The 27,006-nt window shown below is 37.6% G+C and overlaps 1 protein-coding gene across 4 annotated transcripts in view; it reads left to right on the top strand.

Moving 5' to 3' along the window:
* Window positions 1-27,006, top strand: part of CCDC88C (coiled-coil and HOOK domain protein 88C) — a 95,135-nt gene that overhangs the window by 4,760 nt on the left and 63,369 nt on the right. For all 4 annotated transcript variants that reach the window (XM_026679190.2, XM_026679189.2, XM_087952067.1 and 1 more), the window contains exon 3: window positions 14,237-14,345. In XM_026679190.2, the coding sequence (XP_026534975.2) occupies window positions 14,237-14,345 (109 nt within the window). The remainder of the gene's footprint in view (window positions 1-14,236; window positions 14,346-27,006) is intronic.

Genomic DNA, 27,006 nt, shown 5'->3' with positions numbered 1-27,006 from the left:
ACTCCTGTCCGTCCCCAGGATGACTCTGAAAATTGAGCAGAGAGGGATAAAATTTGGAGGAGAAGAGAAAACAGCAAAATAAAGTTCAAGGTCAAAATTGGGCTGGATCCAGCTGGGAGCTGCAGCGCATCATTAACTGTTGAGGCGCCTGAGTGCCTGCTGAGAATAGTCTCTCTGCTTCCTCCTTCCTGGTCACATGACCTAGACGGGGGCTGACCTTAAGGGATCATAAAGATTTTCATATGCTAAGCCCGCTTCCCTTATTATATTTGTCAAGTATATTTCATATACTAGTGTCTTGTATATGTAAGAAGTGTTGTGAACATGTCCATTTTAAGAGTTACATTATTTATCAAGCATAGAAGTATCACAAATTAGAAATTAACCTAAAATGGTAATGGATAAGAGACTAATTTTCCCAGGGGAAATTTTAATTTGTGCATAAGTCTTTTTTTTTTTTTTACCTCCGTTAAGCCTGCCTTTGACCACATCTCTTCCTGTTGCAGAGTTTATGGCAGGTTGAAAAAAATCTCTTCCATTTCAGTTTCATGCTTGAGTTGAAACAGGCATTTTTAAAAGAGTCTTAAGTAATATAGTTTTCTCAAGCCTGGAGTTTTCTTTAAAGATGTCCTGATTCTGTTCTTATTGCACGACATGCCCACCCATCTGAAAAGTTCATTGATTTCCAGAAATGAACATTTTACACAGATGTGATGTGTGTGTAAAACAGGGACTGTTGGAGCAACTCAACAAAGCTGGTTTTCTTCTTCCGTTACAGAAGGGATTTTTTTAAAAAACAAACAAAACAAAACCAGTGTTGGCAGAATGCCCGGTTGTGCCTCAAGATCAATGAAACTAAAACCTTTATCCAGTAGGGTTGGGTCTGTTTAGCACAAAACCAGAATGGCAGCATTTGTGTACAGTCCAATCTAGCTTCCCTGTAAGGGGATCATGGTGACGGTGTGTGACCTTTCTGGCTAGCTGTTCAGGCTTTTCAAAGTACTTATTTCTCCACTGTGAAGCACAGGTTTTTCTTCCTCTTCCTCGTTTCTTTTCTGTGTCTGACCTTTTAAAATAAGAATAAACCTTCTCCCACCCCCCCACCCCCAGAAAGTCTGTTCTTAAGGTCTGTGATTTAAAAAAAATATCAATATATTGTTGCGTGGTCTTTTGCAAAATTTGACAGCACGTTTTGCAAGGTTGTTTTTTTTTTTTTTTTTTTTTTTAGAAAACAGGTATATTCTTTTGGCATGTAGCTACACCTTGTGGTTTTTCCCTTGAGTCTCAAAAATTATTCTGATAATTATCTGAATGTGAGTTTTTTGCTGTTAGCATAGTAAAAATGGCAGAGTACACGTTACTTTGCTTCTTTGAATAGAATATAGTTATTCAAGCTGTGTTTGAATAGCATATTCTGTTGTAATGCAGATTATTCATCCATGCTATAAGTAGAAAGCCGTAAAAAAAAATTATCCCTCATCTAAGATGTTCTACAGCAGAGGTGTCAAAGTCGCCTTGTCACGGCAGCATCACATGACGTATTGGGACTTTTTTCCGCTTTGCTAAACCAGGTGGGGGTGGGGCCAGCATGTGACACATCCGGCCCATGGGCCGCGAATTTGACACCCCTGTTTTACAGCTTGAGGGAGACCTTTAATGTACGTTTCTGGTTCTTTTTTTTCTGCCCCCCATATGAGTGTTTCCAGCAGGTTGTTCCCCAAAAGGAGCTGCTTGAATATCTCTCATCCAGTATTGAGATGACATGATCTGTCCATTGGTTCTGTGTTCCCATCAGCAGTGTGTGAACTGACGATAGACATTATTTAAAGAATATCAGTGTCTAGTACTTTATCTGGCCATCCAATGCCTAATATTCTACAAAGACAAGTCTCATTGAAATGGGTGAACTGTTTTGCAGGAATGAGTCCTTGCTTCCAGAAATACTGGAATAACTTATTGAGCTTCTCTATAAATACAGGACCACAACTTTGTGTATCTCTGCAAGTATGGTATCTACCCCCAGAGCTTTGTCAAAAGAAAGCTGGCTGACAGATACTCTCCATGTCAACTTGGGGAATCCTTCCTATTGCCTCATCATTCATAGATGACAGTCAGTGCCTACCAACCATATTCCTTAGTGGCAGAAATTTTGGTCCCATTTAGGGTCACTGAGCAAGGACTGGCTGTGGTATAATCTAGCAGCATACTTTCAAGAAGACTTCCGTAGGTTGTGATGACTTTAGATGTCTTAAGGAGACTCATTTTTTCAAATACAGTAACAAATTTAAATAATATGTATGATAGCAAATTTGAAACAATAATTGATACTGGCAGTCTCCCCACATACACACACACTGAATATGTTTTTCTGTTGCAATTAATCAAGGAAACTATTTTCAAGAAGCTGATCTAACCTGCAAAAATTGTACTTCCTGTTGAACTTAAACCACTTTCAAGTCCTTTTACCTATTTGTTGACTGGCTACATACAGGAGCAAATTGTGCATGATCATTAATTGTAGAAATAGAGTAAGCTCTAGGTTCAATAGTCCTCTGTTTAGCAAGTGTCAGATACAGTGAAGGTATTTTCCTTCCAGAGTCTCGCTTCCATTTAACAGACTGGGAACCTGTTAAATTTGAGGAGCGGGTGTCTATTAATTATAGGGTTTATTCCATAAATGGTTTTGTTGCAAATGATGTACTTATGACTATGACATAATTACACAAAGACATAACTTGAGGCAAAATATGTAAATTTGGATTTAATGGACATTACCGCCTTCTGAATGATCTGTTAAACACTGTAAAGATTTTGCTATAACAACACCAGCTGTGAATTAGACCTTTCATGCTTATTCCACTCCTGACAACTTTTCTGAGTTTATTTATAGCCATACTTTAACTTCCAGTAAATTAATGTCCAATCTATACCACATTTTTAGTTTATTGCAAAGAATTGTATTGATTTTGAGTACTTAGGATACTATAACTATTAACTATTTAAGACGTAATAAATAAATGGTATAAATAAACCAACCTGCCCAGAGTTGGTTGAAAGCTCGGCGGCTACAAAAATGTTTTAAATGCATACATACATACATACATACATACATACATACATACATACATACATACATGACTATAGTAAATTGAGTTCTAGGGCAAGTATAGATTAGCAGTCCTGAACTAACAGCCACATTAATTTACCAAATGATTTCCTAATCTCAGTACAAATTAAATTATATTACCTTTCAAAGGAATATCATGTGTTGTATTAAATGTGTTTCAGCCAGTAAGATGCTGTTGGGCTCAAAATCCCAGCAGCCCCAGCCTGGAGCTCATAGAAATCTCCCCAAGGTCTAAAGAACATTAAGCAATAAATCAAGAAGCACAAACCTATCACCAGTAACTTGAAATCTTTTTTATTGGATTATTGGATTATTAAATTTGTTATAAATTTATAAAATAAATTTGTTTATTTTATAGCCAGTATCCTTAAGTCTGATTCAATTTGACCTGATAGTTTGAATTTCAATAATAACACTTTGAAACCCATGTGAACCTGTATTAGGAATGCAGTAATGGCATCTTGTTAACGGCCCAATCCTGTTCGTTGTTTTTGTGCAATGATGTGTCTTCAGGAGGTATGCATTACTTTACCAAAACGGCATTGTTCTACCTCTTGAGGTTTGTAATGGCATGAACTAACCTTCCTTTTCTGATTGCTGGAGGTTGATTCTTGTTTACGCTCTTCATTTAAGGTAGTATTTTCTGCCCTATTTGTGTTTTCTTTGATCTTGGTTGAAAATTTATACCCAGATTGTTACCCCCCCAAAAAAGAACCCCTCTTTCTTTGTTTACTTCTGACCAACAGTTATATTCATGGCATAGGGCCTGTTATCTGGAGGAATACATATCTCTGTACATCCACATAGACATGTCAAGTCCCCTCAATGGCTGCTATGTTGTAGGACTAAGGGAGTAGCTTCTGTGTTGCTACTTCCACCTTTTGGAACAGCCCACTCTATTGTCTTAGTTCCAAGTCTGGTATAAGTGTTCTTTTGGAATTGCATAGTTTGATATGAGCTATATGGTGGCCTAATGTGAAGAAGCTCGCCTCCCACTCAGAAGGTTGAGAGTTCAATCCTAGGTAGTGGCAGATCTTTCTCTCCTGGGGCGCAAAGAAAAAAATATGTGAACCTTGCATGGTGTCAGGAAGGGCATCCAGCCAGTAAATGCTCAACTCAATTTAGTCACCCCCACTCTACCCTGAATAAAGGGATTACAGGGTTGTAAAAAGGAGAGTGTTTTTAATTGTATAATCTGATGTAAAGCAGTCCAGAATGGGTGGACATAACAAATTTAATAATCATATAATCCATAAAAAATGATTTCAAGTTACTGGTGATAGATTTGTGCTTCTTGATTTATTGCTTAATGTTCTTTAGACCTTGCGGAGATTCCTATGAGCTCCAGGCTGAGGCTGCTGAGATTTTGAGCCCAATAGCATCTTACTTTCCAGTCAAGTATTGGTACTTAGTATATGGAGCCCACCTATAGTGCTATAACTGTGGTTGTCAAATGGATTTTTTTTTTTGACCTATGCCCAGTAACAGATATGATATAAAGTGACAGGAAGTATATTTATTTTTGCAGAAGGTTCAAAGTTTACATCGAGGTTTCTCCTAATTACCCTTAATTACCTTAGGTGGATCTGGCTGAATGTTACTAGTCAAAGATCATAAAGTGATCACCATAGTAAAATGGGGAAATTTGAATTTGAGTTTCCTCAATCTAAGTCAGCACCTGAGCCACTGCAGTACTCTAGTATACTAAAGAGTGCTCCACGGACCGGTATATTAATGTACATACCACATTCGGATCTGGATTATTAGAAGAGTTGGTCTTTTTTTAAATCTTCCACTTTCAAAATAATCTGTATAGAATACTTTTGGGAGCCCGTAAAGTATGGTTGCCTTTCTATGGTATCTTTGTGTTAACTACAAGAATGGGTTGGGAAAAATCTTGTTAGATCTTTAAACTGAGAAGGCAATTCTTACTGTCTCATAGAAAAGGTTCTATGGTGGTACAAAATTGCTCAACACAGAATAAAAAGCAGTAAGTAAATTGATACCTGTAAGACAATCTTCTAGCCCTCCAGTGTTTCATAGTCACTTGTATTGTGATAGTATCAGTCCTTAATCTTTTATAAATAGTTCCCAGGTGGTAAGCTGAAAAACCTAAAACTCCTTTATTGTTTCAGAAGAAGAGGGTTGTTAAACTATTTGAATAATAATTTATTTTGTTTATCATTAGGAATTCCAACTTTTTGGAATTTTTTTTAAAGAGTCTTTGACTTATTGGAAAATACCCATGAACTCACGCTACATGGAAGATGATTAGTTCTCAGTGTGTACTATAAAGTAGTTGAGACAGGATCATAGCTTCTTGGATTCCATTCAAAGGTTACTCATCGAACAACTTGGCCATCATTTTTTTCAAGGTTTAACATAAGATTAGTTGTGTGCTATGAACAAATGTGCTGCTATACATAGTTGTGTGGGTTCCATAAAACAGTGCCAACTGGAACCAAATGACTAAGATGTGCAACTTCTAAATAATGCTGGATCCAAAATGTTCTGAGGTTACCAGATGTCTTAACATTAGATATCAATAGCACTAAGACTTATATGACACTTCACAGTGCTTTACAGTCCTCTCTATGCGGTTTACAGAATCAGCATATTGCCCCCAACAAGCTGGGTCCTCATTTTATCCACCTCAGAAGGATGGAAGGCTGAGTCTGTCTTGAGCCTGGTAGGATTTGAACTGCCAAAATGCAGGCAGATAAAAGATAGATGCTTTGAACTTCTCAAAGCCCCACTGTTGTCAGTATAGTACTCAGAGTAATTAATGTTGTGAGTGATACAGTATGGTTTAGCTATTGCCTAGTAGTATCCATGGAATGAATGAATAAATGAATGAATATATAGTTAGTTAGTTAGCTAGCTAGCTAGCTAGCTAGTTAGTTGGTTAATTCACATGGGACTTCACATGGGACTTTAGTGGAAGCTAGTAGACCCTGCCTGGGCCTGTTTGAAATAAAGGCTGGCTTTCTATTCTTATCATCTTGATTTGAGCAGAAAGGCTTGATGTAAATATAATAGTAAATTTTATTTGCAGAAAACATTTACTTTCTCCTTTTCAAGCACAGCTGGAACAAGGGTACTAGAATATATTTGCAAATGATTCGCCATACAAAGAATTCCTTGAAATATATATGCACTTGGTTATAAGCTTATCTAATTATGCATTAAGTTCTTAGAAATGCATATTGCAAATTGAAGTTTGTAACTTCTCTCCGCCAGTGTTATTGTGAGCGCTTGTATAACAGCTACCCCTTTCTAAAATTGCGAACACATTTGGTGATCTTGATAATATTAAAAAACCTTTTTATGCCATTTTATATTAGATAGATGGGGGATTCTGGAAGTTGAAGTCTACCCATCTTCAAGTTGCCATGGCTGAGAAACACTGAGATATCTTATTAACTTATGTATTGAAATGTCAGTTAGTGTTGATGTTTAATACAAATATTAGACGTATTTGTTTTTTCGAATATTTTCCACTATGACATGATATTATTTGAAGCAATCAAAATTGGCTATCGGAAATAATTTATTATGATAGGATTATATCAGCAGAAGCTGAATTGTTTATATTGGCTCCTCATTCGGTCCTGTGTTGTGCTATTGTGTTGCATTCTTGCTTTCCCATCTCAGTACAGTCAGCCATCTGAGTCTGTTTAATAGCCAGCAGATCCCACAAATGCACACATTGGAAAATATGGGTGATCCTTTGAAGCATGCTGTCTGCTTGTTAATTTTTTTAAATTCTTTTTATTCGTATTCTTCAGATAGCTTTTCCTGATGTGATTAAAAAGACATATTCCTAATCCTGAAGGTTTAGATTGAGTTGAATTTATTTACTGAGAGTTTAACAGCTTGAATTAAGGTTGTACATATTTTCAAAATGATTTGGAAGAAATACTTCTGAATCTGTAGGTGTGCTATATTAGCAAGCACTTTTTTCCCTGCCTTCAACAGGATGCTAGAAATGAGCTAGTTTTAAAAAGTTGACTCCATAATGTACTTGCATCTTTAAGGTAGCTCTTTGAAACTGATTTGAATTTTTTAGATTGCACAAAATCCTGAAATAAACTTTAAGTGCTTTAATAGTTGCAGTGATGTGCCACACTTGTGCTTTCAAGTTTCAGACCACTGCTTCTAAATCATGTTAGAAGTATTCATACTCTCAGCCAAAATATTGGAAGCTCCTATTCCAGTTAGGAAAAAAAATCTATAGGCTAAAATTATAATTGTGGTCTTGTTAACATTATGGAAAGCCTGGAAGCAGAATATTCACTTGAACCTCACTCCATATATAACTTTTTATGTCATCCTTTGTTAATGATAGTCTGTCTTAATATGAAAAAAATGCCAAACAGACAAATTTCGTAGATATAATTTATATTGATAATAGAATTAATATAAGAATAGATTAAACTTGTATATCTTAAAATAGAAATACACACTGTTGGTGAACTTTTTAATGGCTCATCAAGTAATATAAACAAAAATTAATCATAATGATAGTGTGTTCTTGCTTGTTATCATCATTCCACATCAAGAGAAATCTGACTTGGTAATTGCTTAGAGTCAGTTTAATTGCAGTGGAATAGACGTTATAATTAGTCATTTGAAAACCGTGAGATTCAGTACGGATATTATTTGCCATCCCTTCCTTCCCAGGGTTCTCTGCCTGTCCTTTTCTTGCAAAGTTCAGCACAGACAGAAGTTGTTTTAGAAGCTAGAGCTGTGCAGAGACTTGGGAGAAGGTGCTTCAGAGTTTGCAAAAATGCAACTGTGACACATTTCTGTATCTCATAAAATATCTTCTGTCCTGTGAATTATTTCCAAAGACATCCCATTAGATGTCGTATATTTTAGAAATGTAAACCTTTGGCAGCACATAAAATAAGTAACTTGGAATACTTTAAGGGCAAATAAGTTTTATGCAGCAGGAGCTGAAATAAAAATCAAATTGATTTTTAGTTAGAATGGTGTGCAGCAAAATTGCAATAAAGCAGAATGTTAAATATTGCCCAACTAGTTAGTAACCAAATGAATGGTGTCAGTTTAAGATGTAGGATTTGACTAATTTGCTTCTTTTAGAATAGAATAGAATTCTTTTTTTCAGGAAGGATAAGACATTCTCAACCCAACCCACCTCACAGTGGTTGTGCAGAAAATAAGAGGAAGATTATTAGGTCCATTTGCTGCTGCTGCTGACTTTAGAAGTTGTGGCTCAGTCTTAAAACTAACTTAGAAAAAGGAGATTTATAGGAATTCAAGGGTGTCCTATGGCTTTCCTAGCTATTTTTTCTAAAAAGAGTAATATTGCATTCGGTATCAGTTTGCCTTACTGAATCTAAAGTAACGTTTCCAGCCTTGGGGGCCAACAGCAATAGAGATGGAAGAAAGCTTGTGATATTTACAAGGGACTGCTGCAGTGCAGTGAGGAGATTTAATGTTACACTTGACTTCTGTTTATTTTTCTTCCATATGCCAGCCCCTGCTACTGTTATTAAAATGTACTTAACACTCAGAGTGTGAGTAGCCCAGCACCTGCTAATACTTAACTGATAGATTTAGCAGCTGTTCTGAGACAGCTTTGCAATAATCCATAGAGGTTTCTTCAAACATCTGCTAGAAGGACCCTGCCAGCAGCTGCATTTTTGACAGCAGGAGAAAAGGCAGGGGGAAGAAATGACTCTATCTGGTTGCAAAATTGGTGAACATGTGCAGCCTTAAAATAATCCATCTTAGATCTGATCAGATGCCCCTCCTTGCTGATAACCAAGGAGGGGCATATGAAGAGAACATTTTGCTCCAGTTTGTGCTGGGAGGGGTATGACAGATGCAAACTTTTATGTGGAGAGCAGCTGGAAAGGGTGAAACCTCAAGTATTCAAGCTCTAGGTGGTGGTGCCCCTGACTCCTTTCCAAAACAGGTCCTGGCCATCCTCCTCCCTCCCTAGTTGTATAATGCCTGCGTTGTGCTTGCTTTCTGCCAGTTCCCTCTGCCACAACCATTGCCTCCAGGCCCTGTTGGAGCAGGTCAAAGGGCAACGGTACCCATAACCATGCAAGGAAACACCAGTATAGCTAGCTTCCTTGGTCACTGGGATGCATTGCACCCATTAGGCAGCATAGGCATGAAATGAAGTTAGAAGTTACTTATTTTCACATCTTTCCTTTCCTTGAAAATATATCCAATAAATAAAACACATAACCTACAAATAAAATACACATACTATTCAAATTAGAAGTTTAATCATATATTAAATGCCACCAAGATAATTCAGTAATTCCCACCTTTTGATACTACACTTCTGACTAGTAATGTCAACACAATAACAGTTAAACATATTTAATAAAAAACAGACAAAAGCACATCATTTGAACACAAAGCCAATTATCTTATTACCTGTGGACATAGTATAAAGACATAGTAACATAGTAACTCTGAAGGTACACCGCAGATATAATTAATTGGCAATGATTGATTATTATCATTAAACAGTACTTATAAATATATCATTTACTATTTATCTGTAAAACCATGGAGACAATATTAAAGTGTTGGGGGCCTCAAGTTTGCCCATATTGCATCCCTGTTGTACAGACTCATCTCCTCCCAGTTTCATTCAGGGGTGCAATTCAAAGCACTGGCTATCACCTTTAAAGTCGGGAGCAGGATATCTGTGTGACTTCCTGTCCCTGAGAAATATCATCCCATCCTATCAGAATGAATAAAGTGGACATGCTTCAGGTCCTTTCCCTTAAACATTAGCATTTTGTGGGCCTTTTCCATTACAGTCTCTTCTTTAAGGGGAGGACCTCCTCCTGGAAGATTAACAGGGCCCCAACCCTTTTAATTTTCAGGAGAGCATTTAAAATGATAATATTTTATAGGCTTTGGGATGGGGCAGTGTTCTGACGTTAAAAACTCATACTTCAACTCATTCTGGCCAGAGAATTCTGGGAATTGAAGTCCAATCATCTTAAAGTTGGCAACTGGGATAGAATAGGATAGCTTAGAGTAGGAGAGAATGTTCATTGTCTCTGGGAGGTATGGCTGTATTGCCAGACATTTTGTTTCGCTTTTCGGTTTTGGGCTTTCATTTGGTGTTATATTCTTAATTGTAAGCCACCCAGAGTTTGATTTAAGTTGGGTAGCTAGGCAAATGTTTTAAATAAAATCATATGAAATACACATTTTAATATATTGCTATTTTTATGGAGAGAAGGGCCCATCAAAGCAAAAGTGTCAATAAAAGTCATAACCTGTCTGTGATTGCCTTGTGTAGCTCCTTCCTACAGCTTTAGCCTATCCCATCTGGCTATGGAGCCATACTTCTCACCCTAAAGCTAGAAGGGAGGAGTAGGAGTGCTGGTGTGGGCAGGCCCCAGCTTGAGCTGAGATAATGCCAAGTGGTGCAAAATAACTCCATGAGCCAAATGTTTGAGAATGCTGATATTAATGAGTGGCAGACCCTTGCTTCTTAGAGCAGAGAAGCAAACTCCAGCATCTGGGATGGAATCAAGCCACTTTTTCCATTTCCTTGCCAATAGAAAAGAGATAATATAGCCTTAGCTGTCAGGTTGCCCAGAATGCTACTTTTCCTTCTGTATCTAATGCTTTCCTAGTTGATATAGCAGTATGAAGTAAGTCTTTCTCCCTTTTTCAAAGGTTGATTGTTTTGGCATGGTGGATGATAAGAAAAAGGACAGGTATATAAACTACTTCTTGTTCCATATCTTACATTGCCCATAACACCTCTGTTCTTCCATTTCACTGTCAGATATGGTGATCCTTTTGGCTAGACTTTAATAAAGCTGAAGTCTCTGAGAGAAAAAAGGAGTTACAAATGTTGGGTTGACAGTCAATTTTGCTGCTTCACGGCCAAGTTGTATCTTTTACAGTGAAGCTGCTTTAACAATCTAGATCCCGAAGTTTCAAGTAGTAATCTTTTCCAGACATCTTTTCAAAGCCTGAGGGATCTGCTTTTGCCATCACTTCCTACAATTCTTTAAATTATTATTTTGCATTTGCATTTGATTTCTGTCATGCAGATGAATTGCATTAAATGTCTCTTAATTACAGCTTTTCTTTTGTTAGTGAATAGCTGCTTTCCTCACTTGTCTGCATACTTAATGCCTCCTGTTAAGACAGTGGCCTGAGGCAGGGCAAGAAAAAGTCCTACTGCTGGGCAGGTCTCCAGCCTCACCATTGATGTAGCCTCTGTAGTTGCAACAGCATTTCTTTCTCTATCATCATGGGAATTGAATCTGAATTATGTGTGCTTAGTTTGCTCATATTTGTCCAAGTAGGGTTTGCGGATATTTTTTGGCTTGTAGGATATTTTTTGGCTTGTAGGGTTTGTGGATATTTTTTATATTATTAGCATAATATAACACAATATATTTTAATATATTAGCAACTAAATACTAACCTGAGTTTGATATACTTTAGTCAGTAGATTTGATGAGTGGCTTATAACAAGAAAGTGTGATTAAGGGGGGGGGTTGCATTTATACCCTATCTTTTCTCGTATTATATACTGGAACAGGAATGAGATAGATTACTGATACAAAGTCATTCAGTGAATTTTGTAGCTGTTTGGGGATTTGAACTTGGGTCTTCACAATCAAAGTCTAGCATTCTAACTATTAGATGAAACTTCCAAATATGTTAGAAAACATGGTTTAACTTAAAACAAACCCTATTCAAAGTGAATGTCTGCCATGCATTATTATACAAATTGCTCTTAAGCTTTATTACTTAACTAGCTCTATACAGGTGCTTTGCTACAGAACTATATGATCAGGCTTAGTTTTTTTGGGGGGGGGAGGGGAAAAATTGTACTTCTGCCCACCAGCATCCATCGGTATTCATCTGGTTAGCGTACTGTCAGTGTTTGAGAGAGTCAAGAGCTGTTTGGAAACTGAAACAGTATTTGCTTTGTGAGCAAGAAGGAGATAGCAAGGAGCCTGGGGGTGGCTTAGCTCAACTGTTCTGTACTGAAGCTGCTTGCTGCACTGAAACTGAAACTCCTTTCCTCTGCTTGTGTTTTGCATTTGGAACAGATTTCTTTTCTGGTGGAGAGGGGGAGTAAGAACTCCTTAGCATCAGAGTGTGTTAATAATAATATACAAAATACTAATGCTCTGATAGTCATTTTGAAAAATCCTTTCTTAGTGAGCACCTAGAAGCCAAAAGGAACATACGTGTCAAATTTCAAGTTTGTAGGTTTTCTGGTTCTGGAGATTTTGTGATGATGCGTGAGGGGTATTTTGCTTTTCTTCTATGTAGACTACTATTGTGATTAGGTTTTGTGCATTGTAAATATAATTACCATATTTATCGGCGTATAACACGCACTTTTTCCCCTGAAAATAGGGGGCAAATGATGTATGCGTGTTATACGCCGATATAATGTTTAGAAGCCTTCGGTGAATGCTGCTGGGATCGGGATCAAGGACACAAATGAAAGAAGGGGAGGGAGGAAGCAACCGAAGCCTGTCCTTCTCTCTGGGTCAGCTCTCTCAGTCGCTCTCTCGCTCCTCCACCAGCACAGGAAGAAACTGCTTCAAAGAAGCGGGGCTTTTCTGTCGCCGAAGCGCCCGTTTCTCCCCACCCCACCCCGTCCACCCGCCCGCCCGCCCTCCCCCGCCCGCGCGCCCATCGCGCTGGGTTCAACCCAGTGCTCGCTCTGCCTGCCTGCCTGCCTTCGTTAATGGTTGAATCGGAACAGCTTCGGCTGAGTAAAAGAGGCGAATAGTTATTATTCTCAGCCGAAGCTGCTCCCAAACAACCAGAAACTAAGGCAGGCAGGCAGGCAGGCAGAATGGGACACTGTGGATTGGCTGCTAGCCGCTGGGTGGGAGTGGGGGTGAAATTTCCTCTTAAAATGAAGATGCGTGTTATACGCCTGTGCGTGTTATACGCCGATAAATACGGTAGCTAGATATAATGAAGATGTCACTTGCCTAATCTATATGCTAATGTTGTGGGATGATCTAGGACAGTGTTTCTCAACCTTGGCCATGTTAAGATGGGTGGGCTTTAAGTCCTAGAATTCTGGGAGTTGAACTCCACCCATTTTAAAGTGGCGAAGATTGAGAAACAGTGATCTAAGAAGTTATGTTCAGATTGATGTGAACTTGCTCTTCAGTCCTTTCTCAAAGTGGACAATAAGAACCACTATTGCTTGCTAAGTGATTATTAGTTGGATTGTTTTTAAAAAAAATCACATTATTTCATCTGCAGACTATATTGATACTATTCACTATCATTAATTTTGATCTAGACAATGACAATGTTACCCAACCCTGTCCAAATCCAGCTGTGTGACCTTGAAGTCTGTACATCCCAAACTCACCAAAGGTTGAGAAATAACCTGTCTAGATGACAGCTGCAACCTAAAGTGAATGATATATGAGCCAATATACTGTACATACAGGGTATATAATTAATTATACAACTTGTATGATTTATAGTGCACAGATGGAAAATGGAATTTTAAAATGATACACCCATCAATGAAAACTCAGTATATGCAGTGAAGCAAGTACAGGAGGAAAAAGATTGTGTCAGCCATGTTAGAAACCATGAAAAGTTGGACCTGTTTTAGTATTTGGATGGGAGATCACCAGGGAATGCCAGGACTCTAGATTAATTTGGAAAGTAGCACAGATATTATGTACCCAGTGAAACTACTGCACTGAGAAAAAGACATTACACTACCAGTAGCATTTCTGAACTGTCATCATTCAGTGCCTGCTACAACATTGATATCTTTCAGAAATATCAGACTAGAAACTCTGAGAATTCTTGGAGAGAACAGAAATTATATTGTAGCATATTTAAAGTTGGATGTCCAAGTTCTTCCAATTGCATATGTGTGCTAGTTGGAGGAAATAGATAAGATTCATGAGTTTTATCTCTTTAACAAGAATTCTCTCACTCCATTCTGTTAACCTTCCTAGAAGTTTTGAGCATCAGGTTACAGTGAAGACATTTAAGTCGGGAAATGTTTTAATAATATTTTATTTAAACTGTTTAATTTTCAAATTGGTGCAACTGTTCTAAATACTAATCTTTTTCTTACAGAGATCCACGGCCAACAAACCAACGCTACAATGAGCACGTCAACAATGATGTAAACCTACGGATTCAAAACCTCACTATTTTGGTCAGGAACATCAAAACCTATTATCAGGTATATGTATATAGATGCATTTATCTGCAATACCACCTGCCAGAAAAATACTATAAAACATTTTGTAAAAAGAGAAGACCAGAGATAGCTGTGTTTGCTGAAATTTTCAATTAATGTTCTGTTCCTTGAAACATGTTGATGAAAAATCCTGATCCCTATAAAAGTGCAGACATTTGCTTCACAGGAATGATTTGAGAATCTCCATAGACATGCAGCAAATTCACCGTAATCTGTGTTACTGGACATTCTTGGCTTTTTTTTTCCTTGGGGGAAAAAAAGGAACATAAAGAAGCTTCTTGGATAAAAAGCTAGAAGAGAAAAAAAAAAACCAAGAAAGTCCAGTTGCATTTTGAAAAGCAACTTTGGGACATGAATTTGGTACAATAAAATCTTTTTAAACTCTTATTCGTGTAAAGCCTATCTAGAAAAATGATATTTTGGGTAACTAAAGTCTGGTCTATCAAGAATGGTCTATCAGAGCATCCATTGTTGAGCCAGATAGTAATTATTTCTTTTGATTTCTTAGTTAAATCATTATGTAGCTTGATTTAGACTGAAATGATTACATGGAAAGCACATATCAGTAGCAGATTAAGAATGCGAATTGAAGGTTTCCTGTAGGTTTTTAGATTGTATAACTGGTTAAGCTACACACAGTTTCAGGCTAAACTTTTATAATATGAGTAATGTCAGTCTTTTTTTGGTAAAAGTCATGTCAAGTTATATAAAATTTATAACTATTAATTGTTTTTAATGAAAAAGCCTAATGTCGTCTAAAATAGAACCTACATAAATAGATTCCTCTGTATGGAGGTGGCATTGGCAGTTTAAAGTTAAATGAAGTATCATAATGATATGTTATTATTAGCTAGAGCAAATCACTGGTCCTTATCTAACATTTACTATTCACCTGGATGAGCACATCTAGAGCTTGAACATTATTTTATGGTTGAACAGTCTTAAGCTCATACCACTCAAATTATCCAGCAGTGTATACTTTAGTTTCAGATTGATCAGGAAATTAACTACTATAACACACTCAACCATTATTTCACCGACGCTAACACTCAGACTTAAATTGGTGGGGAAATCCTGATTTCTGTATTATCTGAAATACAATCTAGTAAATTATAATTGAGCTAATTTTTAATTTTTACTTTGTTTCAACTTATAAAACTTATTCCTGTATAATGTCTTGATAACTCTCTTGGTTACCAGAATGATCAGAATATGAGTACTAAAAGGAGGTATGATTTTAACCTTCAAGAATATTATCTCTATTCAAAATTATATCCTTTAAAAGATTTTCTGTAATCTTGTCAGCCCTTGAAGATAAACCAGACAGGAAACATGACTAGATGAGTTAATTCTACTTTATTGTAAAGGTGCATTAACAGAATCTTGCAAGACTGAAGGCACAAGCATCATCTCTTTTAACATCATCTCTTTTAATTACTTGATCATTAGGGAGGTCTAAGTTACTTTCTATGACCATTAAGCCAATGAGGACTCCTCCCTCTCTCATCTAATTGTTTCCTAGGAAGCATCTCTCCCCTTCATTCCTCAAGGTCATCCACAAGTTCCATTACATTGGATAGGGATGGATGATGGCCCTAAAGCTGTCACTGTATATAATAGAAGATTGGAATCAAAATTTGAAGCATAATATTGCTCAAATCCAATTGATTTTTTTTTTTTAATTTTAATTTAACCTGAATTAAAATTGATTTTTGATTCTAAGTAAGGCCTGACTGGCTTGTGTTTGGTTGGGAAACTGTAAGATAGGAGTTGAAAAAAACCCCAAAGAAGGCAGTACCAAGCCATTTTCATGTTATTGTCTAGAAATCTCCATGAATATATTCAGACATTCATCTAGAGTTAAACATGATTCAAAAGTATCTCTCCTTTTTTCATTTAATTCACATTTGGGGATGTACCGGTAATTCTGTAGCCAGCTAACTTTGAAGCTTCCATATTCTGAATTTCCAGTACATTCATATTCTGTTGTCATGGATACTTAGAAATTAACTCTTCCACTTGTCACCTACTATATATTGTTATTATTTATTACCAGCTTTTATCAACTGCTTTAAAAGTTTGTTTTAAAAGCATTCCTACAATTATATTTTCAAGCACCACATTCAACTTCTATTAATTATGATTTTTTTTACTAATGAAGAAATCAGGAAAATTTTTTTACAGCTTTTAATATCACACTCTGTGCAAACAATTTTTGTCCATGAAGAAAATATTAGTATGTCTGGGTAGCCTTTTATGGAATTGTCTGCTGACGTTTCATCTTGTTATTCCTTTTTTCGCTGACTTTACCCTTTGTTAAAGCTCTGTGTCTTCCTCAGAATCAATTTATATTCTGCAGAAGAATGGTAATCAAGAAAGGCAATATATGCTAAATTCAGTTGTATTAAAATTTGCATTTTCTTGCCTTGTAAATTTTTTACTGATTTCTTCATTAGTAAAAAAAAATCATAATTAAAAGAAGTTGAATATGGTGCTTGAAAATATAATTGTAGGGGACTTCCGGTTTGTCGGCTTCGCGAGCGGCAGGAATTGCGAAGCTGGCGCGATCCTGCTGCGCTAGCCGCTTTTGGGGCTCCGATCCGGATGGGTCCGAGCTAGGCCACCTGCAGGGGCAGCTGAAGGTAGGGGATCCGGAGAGGGGTTTGGGGTGTTGCAGACCCTCCCCGGCCGGCAGAACCCCTTTTCCCAAGACGGTGCAGCGGCGAACCGTAATGGCCGCCACAAAGAAGCTGGCAGCCGGGTAAGAATGCGCAGGAGGAAGTGGAGAAAGTTTTTGAAAGGAGAAAGTTTTTCTTGGTTCCTAGGACTCTAAGATATATTTAACAAAATTCCTGAAAAGTATGACTTTCTGAATGATACCTTCTAGAAGAGGAAAAAAGCGGCAGTTTGGTGGTGCTGAAAGGATAGCTTACCCTCCTTTCCTACGGAATAAATAAGTGAATATTAAGAAACCTATTTTTTTAGGTGAAAACTGGTTTTAAGCGATGAGTGGGAAGGGAGAGGACTAAAAAAAATATTTGTATGCTAAGACTGTTGGAGGAGATGCCTTAAGGATTTGAAGACTAAAATATATTGCAATAAGATTTTAAGAAACAGATTTGGACTTTCTTTTTCTCTGATTGATACTACCCCAGGAGGAGAAAGTGAGAACTCTGCCTTGGTTTGGACTGATTGATAACTTTGGGACTGTTTTATTTTTTCTTTGGAATATTCTGGTTGTTGTAAGAAGAAAGAAGGGGAAAAGAAAAGAAAAGATTTATAATGGCTCTTTCTATTGAGGAACTGAGAAAAGATTATGAACAAGCAAAAAAAATGGTAAAGCTGGTTTGAAAGAAGCCTTCCTTTTTTTAGAAATGGCGCTTATTAACTATCAACAAACATTACAACAGATGAAGACAGCAGAAGAAGAAGAAGGAAAGGAAGCCATTTTTAATAAATCTCAGAACTCACCAAGAAAGAAGTAAGAGGGAAAGGAAGAGAAAATAAAGGACTTAAGATTTAAAAAAACACTTAAGAAAGGGAAAATAAGGTGCAAAATCAATATAATGATAGTAAACAAAAGGGAAAAGGAACACGACAGAGAAGGGAAGCCAGTAAGGCAGAGGCTAGAAGAAGGGGGTAGAAAGGTTTGTTGGGAGAAGAAAGGAAGGAAAAGGTGGAGAAAAGCTACAAAGTTTTGAAATTAAATGAGAAAAAGGAATCTTTTAGGGATAAAGGATAAAGTATAATTTCTTCAAAAAGATTTTGCAAGGTACATAAGATGATATTGTAGTATTGTATTAGAAATAGAAAACTTAAATGGTTTAAGAGTTGATAAGAGATTAAAATGGGGAAATGTTTAATAATGATTGGTTTTAAAATTTAATAATATGAGGGGAGGTTTAGAATATTGAGTTTTAATTAAAGAGTTTAATAAGATTATGGTATTGATGTTATTATAAAATTTCTATTATAGTATTTGTTTTTAATATTTAGATCTATTGTTTAACTATGTATTTGTTTAACTATGTACTATTTAGATAGAATGTACCAAGCAAAATCGGATTGGGTATTGGGCGTTATTTTAAAGGTTAATTTGATTAATTTAGGGGGGAGATAGAAAGGCATCATACTCTGATTAGTGATTTCAGGAGAAACTGCTTCTTTTTTTTTTTATAAGGAACGAGACAAAGGGACAATAAAGAATGGACAAAAGATACAAATATAATGACTCAAATTAAGATGATTAATTAAGATAGAATTAAGAAGAGTGAAATATGTGGAGAAGTTAATATAGAAGACTTAGAATGGTAAATAAAATAAGTAATGATATGTAAGATGAGCATGAATATAATTGAAGTCCATGAAGAGAGAGATACCTGGGTCCAAGTTACTTTCCAAAAAGATTTTTTTTATGTTTTGTGTGTTGTGTGTATATGTTTTTTTTTTTGGGAGAATTAATAAAACCTTGCAGAAATATAGAATGAGAATAAGGGTAACTAAGTCAGAAAGAAATAGATGAAATAATAACAATGAAATTGAATAAGAGTAAAGAGAAGTAAAGAGAAATTGGATAAGAGGTTTTTGTATGTTTATATGGAAATGGTTTAAAACAGAATTATAGTTTATCTGACTTGTTAAATTTATAATGGAAAAAGGTTTAAACATGTAATGGATATTGATGATTTGTGTGTTTTGAAAATTAATAAAACTTGTTTAAAAAAAAGAAAAAAAATATAATTGTAGGAATGTTTTTAAAACAAACTTTTAAAGCAGTTGATCAGAGCTGGTAATAAATAATAACAATATATAGTAGGTGACAGGTTGAAGAGTTAATTTCTAAGTATCCATGGCAATAGTAGATTAATTTTAATCATATGGAGAACTCCTATTGTACAGTGTCTGGGAACCAGCCTATTCTTCATCTGTAGTTTGCATTTATTATAAGTGTTCCCATAATGCAGCAGATGTTGGTCAGCTGATAATATGTTTTGGAGACTTCTAGTTGACTGGACTCTAAAATGAGTATAAATTAATTCTGGTCACGGAATTCTGAGCCCCTGAAAAGATTACATGTGTTTTCTTGTTTCTTCCATAGAGTAAATGAGAAAACAGAAATAAGAATGGAGTGATTTAATTTATCTCTCGATCATGAATGCTTTGTATTCCCTGAGTTATGCAGAAAAGCAAAATTGAACAATGGTAATGTGGACCACATTTGTTAACGAACAACAATCCTGAAGTCAAGATGATTATTTTGCACTCATGATTGCTATCAAAAATCATGGAGATTCCCCTGCACTATTTCTGACCAATACAGAAATGTTGACTTTTATCTCAAGGTCAGCTGAGTTCCAGCATCTTGCCAGTTCCAGGCTGCTGCTCTATTTTTTACAATCTCATAAATCTAGTAAGCTGAATAGAAAAATCTTCACTTTGTAATAGCTGGAGGCCCAATAGCAAGATTGGGCATGTTTTTCTTTCTTTATGTTCTCTGTCTGTTTAATTATTATTACTGCTTTGTCACGTTGCTGCCTTTCTCTCCAAAATGGCTTTTTGTTTTTTCAGAGTGCAAATCGGGCATTATCTGAAGCAAATATTTTAAAACCCCCCCCCTTTTTTTAAAAAAAGCAAAGTAAAAATATGGAACATTCTTTAAATTCTGCATCCAGTTTTGTTTCTTGAAAAATTAAATAACATGTAAAACAGTTGTGCCATTTGCTGCTTTCTTTAACTTTTTCTGGGATCTTATTTTTAAAAGAAAACACAGAATTTTTTTTTAAATGCACTTTTATTTTTTTATTTTTTTACTTGCTGGAGGTAAACAGGTTATTATGTGAAAATGTGCTTGATTTAAACTGAACAATAGAAATAGTTTTGGAGGTTCCTAAGCAACAATAGAAATAGGCTGTGTTACTTCCTCAAAGGGAGTTTTCACCCTCAGTGTATTTGACTGGTGGCATTTTTCCTTTGATTTATTGCTTAGTTGGGCAGAGAAAATGAGACTTTTCTAACTTGTGTTGTTCTGTAGTAGATGGAATTAAAAAGTAGTAATTTGTAACGGCCTCTTTATATTTTAACCCTTCATAAGAGAACAGTTTTAGTTTTCCTAATATGTTAACTAGTCCAATGTGATAGAATATCCATATTTAATGTTTTTCAGGATGTATGCATTTTTTTAAAAATGCCAGCATGGCTATGAAATCAAGTAGCTCCTTAATAGCAAAAGTTTGGATCAGTAATAGTATACCTTAAGGTTATCAGCTCTGTGCTGATTTAATACAGGTATCTCCTAAATGGCAGCCAAAAATTCAGAGAACCCCTTTCTCTACATTTAGTGGATTTCAAGAATTTGGAAGCCTTAATTTATAGGTCAACAATACATAAAAATTTGAAGCCATATTCATCACTAACTAGGATATTCTGGTTCTGATTATTATATGCTATTATTACCAGAATAATATATTAATAACATGGCAGGGATTTATAGAGAAAAGGGTTATACGCGTAGTCCTCTGCTTAAAACCATTTGATTATGACCGTTTGAAGTTACAACAACATTGCAAAAAGAGATTTATGACTGTTTTTTACACTCACAATGGTTGCATCATCCCCGTGGTCACATGATCAAAATTTAGGTGCTTGTCAACTGCCATGTATTTATGATGGTTGCAATGTCCAGGGTCATGTGATCACTTTTTGCACTCTTCTGACAAGCAAAGCCCGTGAGGAAGGAAGAGTCACTTAATAACTGTGTTACTAACTTAACAGCTTCAGTGATTCACTTAATAATTGTGGCAAGAAAGGTTGCAAAATGGGGCAAAACCCACTTAACAAATGTCTTAGCAAGATATTATGGGACCAGTTGTGGTCATAAGTCAAGGACTGCCTGTAGGCAGTACCCACTAAGCTAGCTGTTAGTTCTTAGCTGTGTTTGATATATGGTGTGTAGTTTGGGCTTTAGTTTTTTGCCTCAACCAACAAAATGACCTGGGCCACCTCTGGCTGGCACCATTTACCCCATCTGTTGCCTGATTTGCAGTCATTGAAAAACAGATAAAAACACAGTATTTTGAATCAGAGGCCATATGCACCAAACACAAATTCCTTGTGTGTCCAATCACACTTGGCCAATAAAGAATTCTATTCTATTCTATTCTATTCTATTCTATTCTATTCTATTCTATTCTATTCTATTCTATTCTATTCTATTCTATTCTATTCTATTTGCCTGATTTGCAGTCATTGAAAAACAGATAAAAACACAGTATTTTGAATCAGAGGCCATATGCACCAAACACAAATTCCTTGTGTGTCCAATCACACTTGGCCAATAAAGAATTCTATTCTATTCTATTCTATTCTATTCTATTCTATTCTATTCTATTCTATTCTATTCTATTCTATTCTATTCTATTCTATTCTATTCTATTCTATTCTATTCTATTCTACTCTACTCTATTCTATTCTATTCTGCCTTGAATATTAAATAGGTGCCCTGAAATTTGGCATGATAACCAGGGTTTATTGAACCCAAGACATGATTGAGATCTTCCTTTAATCCGGTTTAATAAGGCATGTATTCTGCCAACTAAAACTCCCTTTCTGTGGTGTTGTTCCTGTCTGTCAAATTTGATAAACATGAGTTAACACAAGTTAATTGCATTGAACTGCAAGAACAAGATAAAAGTAAACTACTTAGACACATCTACAGTATACATAAAACAAATACTGTACAGGATTATGTGGAAGATTGCGCTTGAGATGAGATGCAGTTTATAATCTGTATTTAACAAGAGATCTACAATATTGTGGTTACTTGGACACTCATTTGATTAGGAGGGGGAAAGGTCAGTTTGGGGTTAATTCTTAGCTTATTTGGAACAGCTGCATTGAAGTAAAATTTCAAAGGCTCTATTCCCCTGGGAACTACAAACAGCCATGATTAGAAAGTGTGTGTCTCTTTCTAGAAATCTGTTCGCTTAGGGAAAGAGCACATTTTGCACATTCCAAGTTCATGAAATGTTAACATTTTAAACACATCATAACAATCATTCAAATAGTTAAGATTAACATTGTTTTGGGTTAAGCAAACGTACCCCTCTCTGTGTTACCACACTACACTCGCTGTTGGGCCATAATTAGATGTTAGTTGATGCAAACGACAGCAAGTTCCTGTTATTTCTGTTCTTATCACCAGCCAGAGGTCAAGGACAAGAAGAGGGATCCATGAAAGTCCATCACTAAGGAGCCTCCGTTCGACACTCAGAGAATAGCAGATGGTGGGGCAAGGACTCACAGCTTCATTATCTGCACCCGAGCAGCTTTCAGCAGCATCTTTTCTTATTTTTAAGAGATTTTTATAGGTCTGATTCTCCAGAGTCAGGCATGATTCCAGTGACAGAAGTTTTTTTTAAATTATTATTTATACTTCAAATGTAGCATCTTTATGGTGTGTTTCCAAGGAATTGGTGTCTAGCGTTGGAATAAGCAAAATCAAACACCATTTTATTCCTTTTATGGTTTGTGTCTTTAAAAATATAGTCCCTGGCATTGGAGATCATGATATAAGAAAAGAAAAGATTAAAAAGTACTTTTAAAAGGCTATGTTCCATACACCCAACATTCTGGGAGGAGAGCCATGTGAATCTATGGTAGCTAAACATCAAGAGAAATCTTATAGCATAGAAAAAATAGAAATCTTATAGCATATAGGTAAGGTAATAAGAAATCTGATTGCCTTACCTATGCTGTCAGGGTTCCGATGGATGCCCTAATTAATTCATGAGCCAGGAATGCTTTACAAGTTGACATATGCTATTATCAGTGATGGGATTCAAAAAATTTTACTACCGTTTCTGTGGATGTGACGTGGCATGGTGGGCATGGCAGGGGAAGGATACTGCAAAATCTCCATTCTCCCATGAGCTGTGAAGAGCATCCAGTAGTGGGAGGTGCTTCAGTCTCTGCATGTCTAGGCTGGGCTTAATTTGTGGAACGTTCCTCCTCCTCCATGGGACTCCTCCCCAGCGTTCCCCAGTTTTGGCTCAGCCTCGTTAATGATAGGCAGTGCTTTTTGTTCTTCCTTGGCCGAAACAGGAGAATTATTCAGCAGTTTTGGAAATAGTCCAGTTTGTTTTTTCAGGCTTTCAGCCTCCAAATCACATTACGATCTCCCGACATTAGCTCTCTCCATCTGGCCGTCGGAGATAGTTTGCATTTTCAGGCAGCGCTGTTTTGCGCCCTGAAGTGGCAGGCGGCTTCGGCATCGCTCCGAGCCCCTCCTCAACTGCTTGTTCTACCCCCTGCCATTGTGATTCTGCATTGCCTTTTTCTACATCGGCAGTAGCGGCGTGGGCGTTTTCGCCCTCATCCAAGTTGTATAATTTGATTTTTCCCCTCAGAACGCCGTCTTGGTGTGGAAAGCGTAAAAGCTTAATTCTTTCTACCCCTTTCCCGGCTGTTTTTAGCCACAAGGAGAAGCCGTTGGAGGCATTTTCTCCACACAGCGGGAGTTTGTTGCTGGGAAGCATGCGCACCAAAAATAACGGCCATTGTTTTGCTTTTGTTTTAAAGACCGCGTAGCCGTGCTATTTGTAACTCAAGCTGTGTGAGGTAGTTTTCCTTCCCGATCAGAGATTTCTCTCCAAATAACCTAAGGAATTATTACACCTCATTTTCTTATTACATTGGAGGCCATCAGTGCATCATTGTTGGCTTAACCCTCACAGCCTTACCCACCCAGTAGCACAACAGTGAGCACCCAGGCCCGTGTACGCCTGTGCAGGGAAGCTGTTGAACACCTCTCTTTATTATCTTGGCCTTTTCAGACGTTCTTAATTTGGCTGTTTGGATATTCACTATATCAAGCTGTTTTATAGATGATAGATAGATAGATAGATAGATAGATAGATAGATAGATAGATAGATAGATAGATAGAGATATAGATATAGACACACACACACACACACACACACACACACACACACTGCTCAAAAAATAAAGGGAACACTTAACACAATGTAACTCCAAGTTAATCACACTTCTGTGAAATCAAACTGTCCACTTAGGTAGCAATACTGATTAACAATCAATTTCACATGCTGTTGTGCAAATGGAATAGACAACAGGTGGAAAGCATAGTTAGCAGTTAGCAAGACATCCCCAATAAAGGAGTGGTTCTGCAGGTAGTGACCACAGACCACTACTCAGTTCCTATGCTTTCTGGGTGATGGTTTGGTCACTTTTGAATGCTGGCAGTGCTTTCACTCTAGTGGTAGCATGAGACGGAGTCTACAACCCACACAAGTGGCTCAGGTAGTGCAGCTCATCCAGGATGGCACATCAATGCGAGCTGAGGCAAGAAGGTTTGCTGTGTCTGTCAGCGTAGTGTCCAGAGCATGGAGGCGCTACCAGGAGACAGGCCAGTACATCAGGAGATGTGGAGGAGGCCGTAGGAGGGCAAAAACCCAGCATCAGGACTGCTACCTTCACCTTTGTGCAAGGAGGGACAGGAGTCTGTTTCTGACCATTTGAGCAGCCACATGCACATTTGTGGCCCGCTGGAAGTCATTTTGCAGGGCTCTGGCAGTGCTCCTCCTGTCCCTCCTTGCACAAAGGTGGAGATAGCGGTCCTGATGCTGGGTTGTTGCCCTCCTACAGCCTCCTCCACGTCTCCTGATGTACTGGCCTGTCTCCTGGTGGCGCCTCCATGCTCTGGACACTACGCTGACAGACATAGCAAACCTTGCCACAGCTCGCATTGATGTGCCATCCTGGATGAGCTGTACTACCTGAGCCACTTGTGTGGGTTGTAGACTCCGTCTCATGCTACCACTAGAGTGAAAGCACTGCCAGCATTCAAAAGTGACCAAACCATCAGCCAGAAAGCATGGGAACTGAGAAGTGGTCTGTGGTCACTACCTGCAGAACCACTCCTTTATTGGGGATGTCTTGCTACCTGCCTATGCTTTCTACCTATTGTCTATTCCATTTGCACAACAGCATGTGAAATTGATTGTCAATCAGTGTTGCTACCTAAGTGGACAGTTTGATTTCACAGAAGTGTGATTAACTTGGAGTTACACTGTGTTGTTTAAGTGTTCCCTTTATTTTTTTGAGCAGTGTATATTTACCGCACAGCGACTTTCAGAAAAACAGAAGCTTTATTTGTGTCATTTCAGCCCAACGCTCAGGGATGCAAGGCCTCATTTTCCACAATAGGCCGTTGGCTACAGACCGCGATAGCAAAAACATATCAGACTCAATCACTACAGGTGCCTGGCCCATAACAGCTCATTCAACAAGGAGCGCCGCAACATCAACAGCGTGGGCCACGCAGGCACCAATAACTGAAATTTGTCGAGCCGCAACCTGGGCCTCTCTATTGCCCTTCATTAGGCATTATAAAATAGATGTGTTTGCATCCAGTGAGGCCTCCTTTGGCAGAAGAGTTCTGCAACGGGTCCACAGGGACCAGGCAGGGAGTCCAAGCCAGATGGAGTTCCTCCCATAGGACAGACCAAGCTTTGGTATGTCCCACTACTGGATGCTCTGAACAGCTCATGGGAGAAAGGCCATTGGTACTTACCTGACACGCCTGTTCTCTTTGAGCTGGCATCCAGCCCCAGCCTTTTTCCATCTGGTGGGGTCCTGTTTCGGCCAACGAATTGTTAGGGTATTGAGGGCAAGGGTGTTTATTTCTCTTGTCTTCACCAAAACTGGGGAATGCTGGGGAGGAGTTCCGTGGAGGACGGGGAGCGTTCCACAAATTAAGCCCAGCCTAGACATGCAGAGACTGAAGCACCTCCGACTACTGGATGTTCTTCACAGCTCAAAGAGAACAGGCATGTCAGGTAAGTACCAATGCCATTTCCCTACCCACTCCTGAGGGAAGGTTACTGCAAAATCCTATTCCCTCACCTGCTTAACCTGCTTAACCTGCTTTCCAGCTCCATTCTCCTGTGAAGGGCAACAAAAGAAGACCCAGCCAATCAACTGGGACTCGGGAGGCAAAGAATAGATGGGGGTGGGGCCAGTCAGAGGTGCTATTTGCCGGTTTTCCGAACTACTCAAAATTTCCTCTACCGGTTCTTCAGAACAGGTCAGAACCTGCTGAATATCACCTCTGGCTATTATACATACTCCTATGTACAGATATCTTAGCTTCTTTTAATATTCATTCTTTGCAATACACTAATATTTACCATTTTTCTGCCAACATTTGCAGACCTTAACATTTCTCCATTTCTATATCTTTGCTGAACCATTCTACTGTCTTTAGTAAATATTTTGCTATTCTGTGTTTTGCTGTTTGGCTTGTAGCCAATGACTTCATTTTTTTTTCTGTCAAGCAATCAGCTTGGTCTTCAGTGCATTAATTTTTAGATCCATACTCCTTGTTGTACCTCTTGTATCTTTCAAGTTAGAATTCTACTTAATATTTTCCCAGAAACAAAGTAATTCCTCTGTAATTTTTGTGATGACATTCTACCAATCATCAAACACTGATTACAGTAAGGAAGGCACCATATAAACATGACTCACAGAACAGCCCAAAGCACATATTCCATAGAGAAATTCCCTGAAGATGGACACTGGCATAACTCCAAAAGCTTAGACGAGTAAATCTCTGGTCCCAGG

The sequence above is a fragment of the Notechis scutatus genome, chromosome 1 (assembly GCF_049901735.1).
Source record: "Notechis scutatus isolate UNSWTSFEM ecotype Mainland chromosome 1, rNotScu1.2, whole genome shotgun sequence".
Classification (NCBI taxonomy): domain Eukaryota; kingdom Metazoa; phylum Chordata; class Lepidosauria; order Squamata; family Elapidae; genus Notechis; species Notechis scutatus.
The sequence above is the reverse complement of the archived record's forward strand: the minus strand, read 5'-3'. Positions and strand labels throughout refer to the sequence as shown.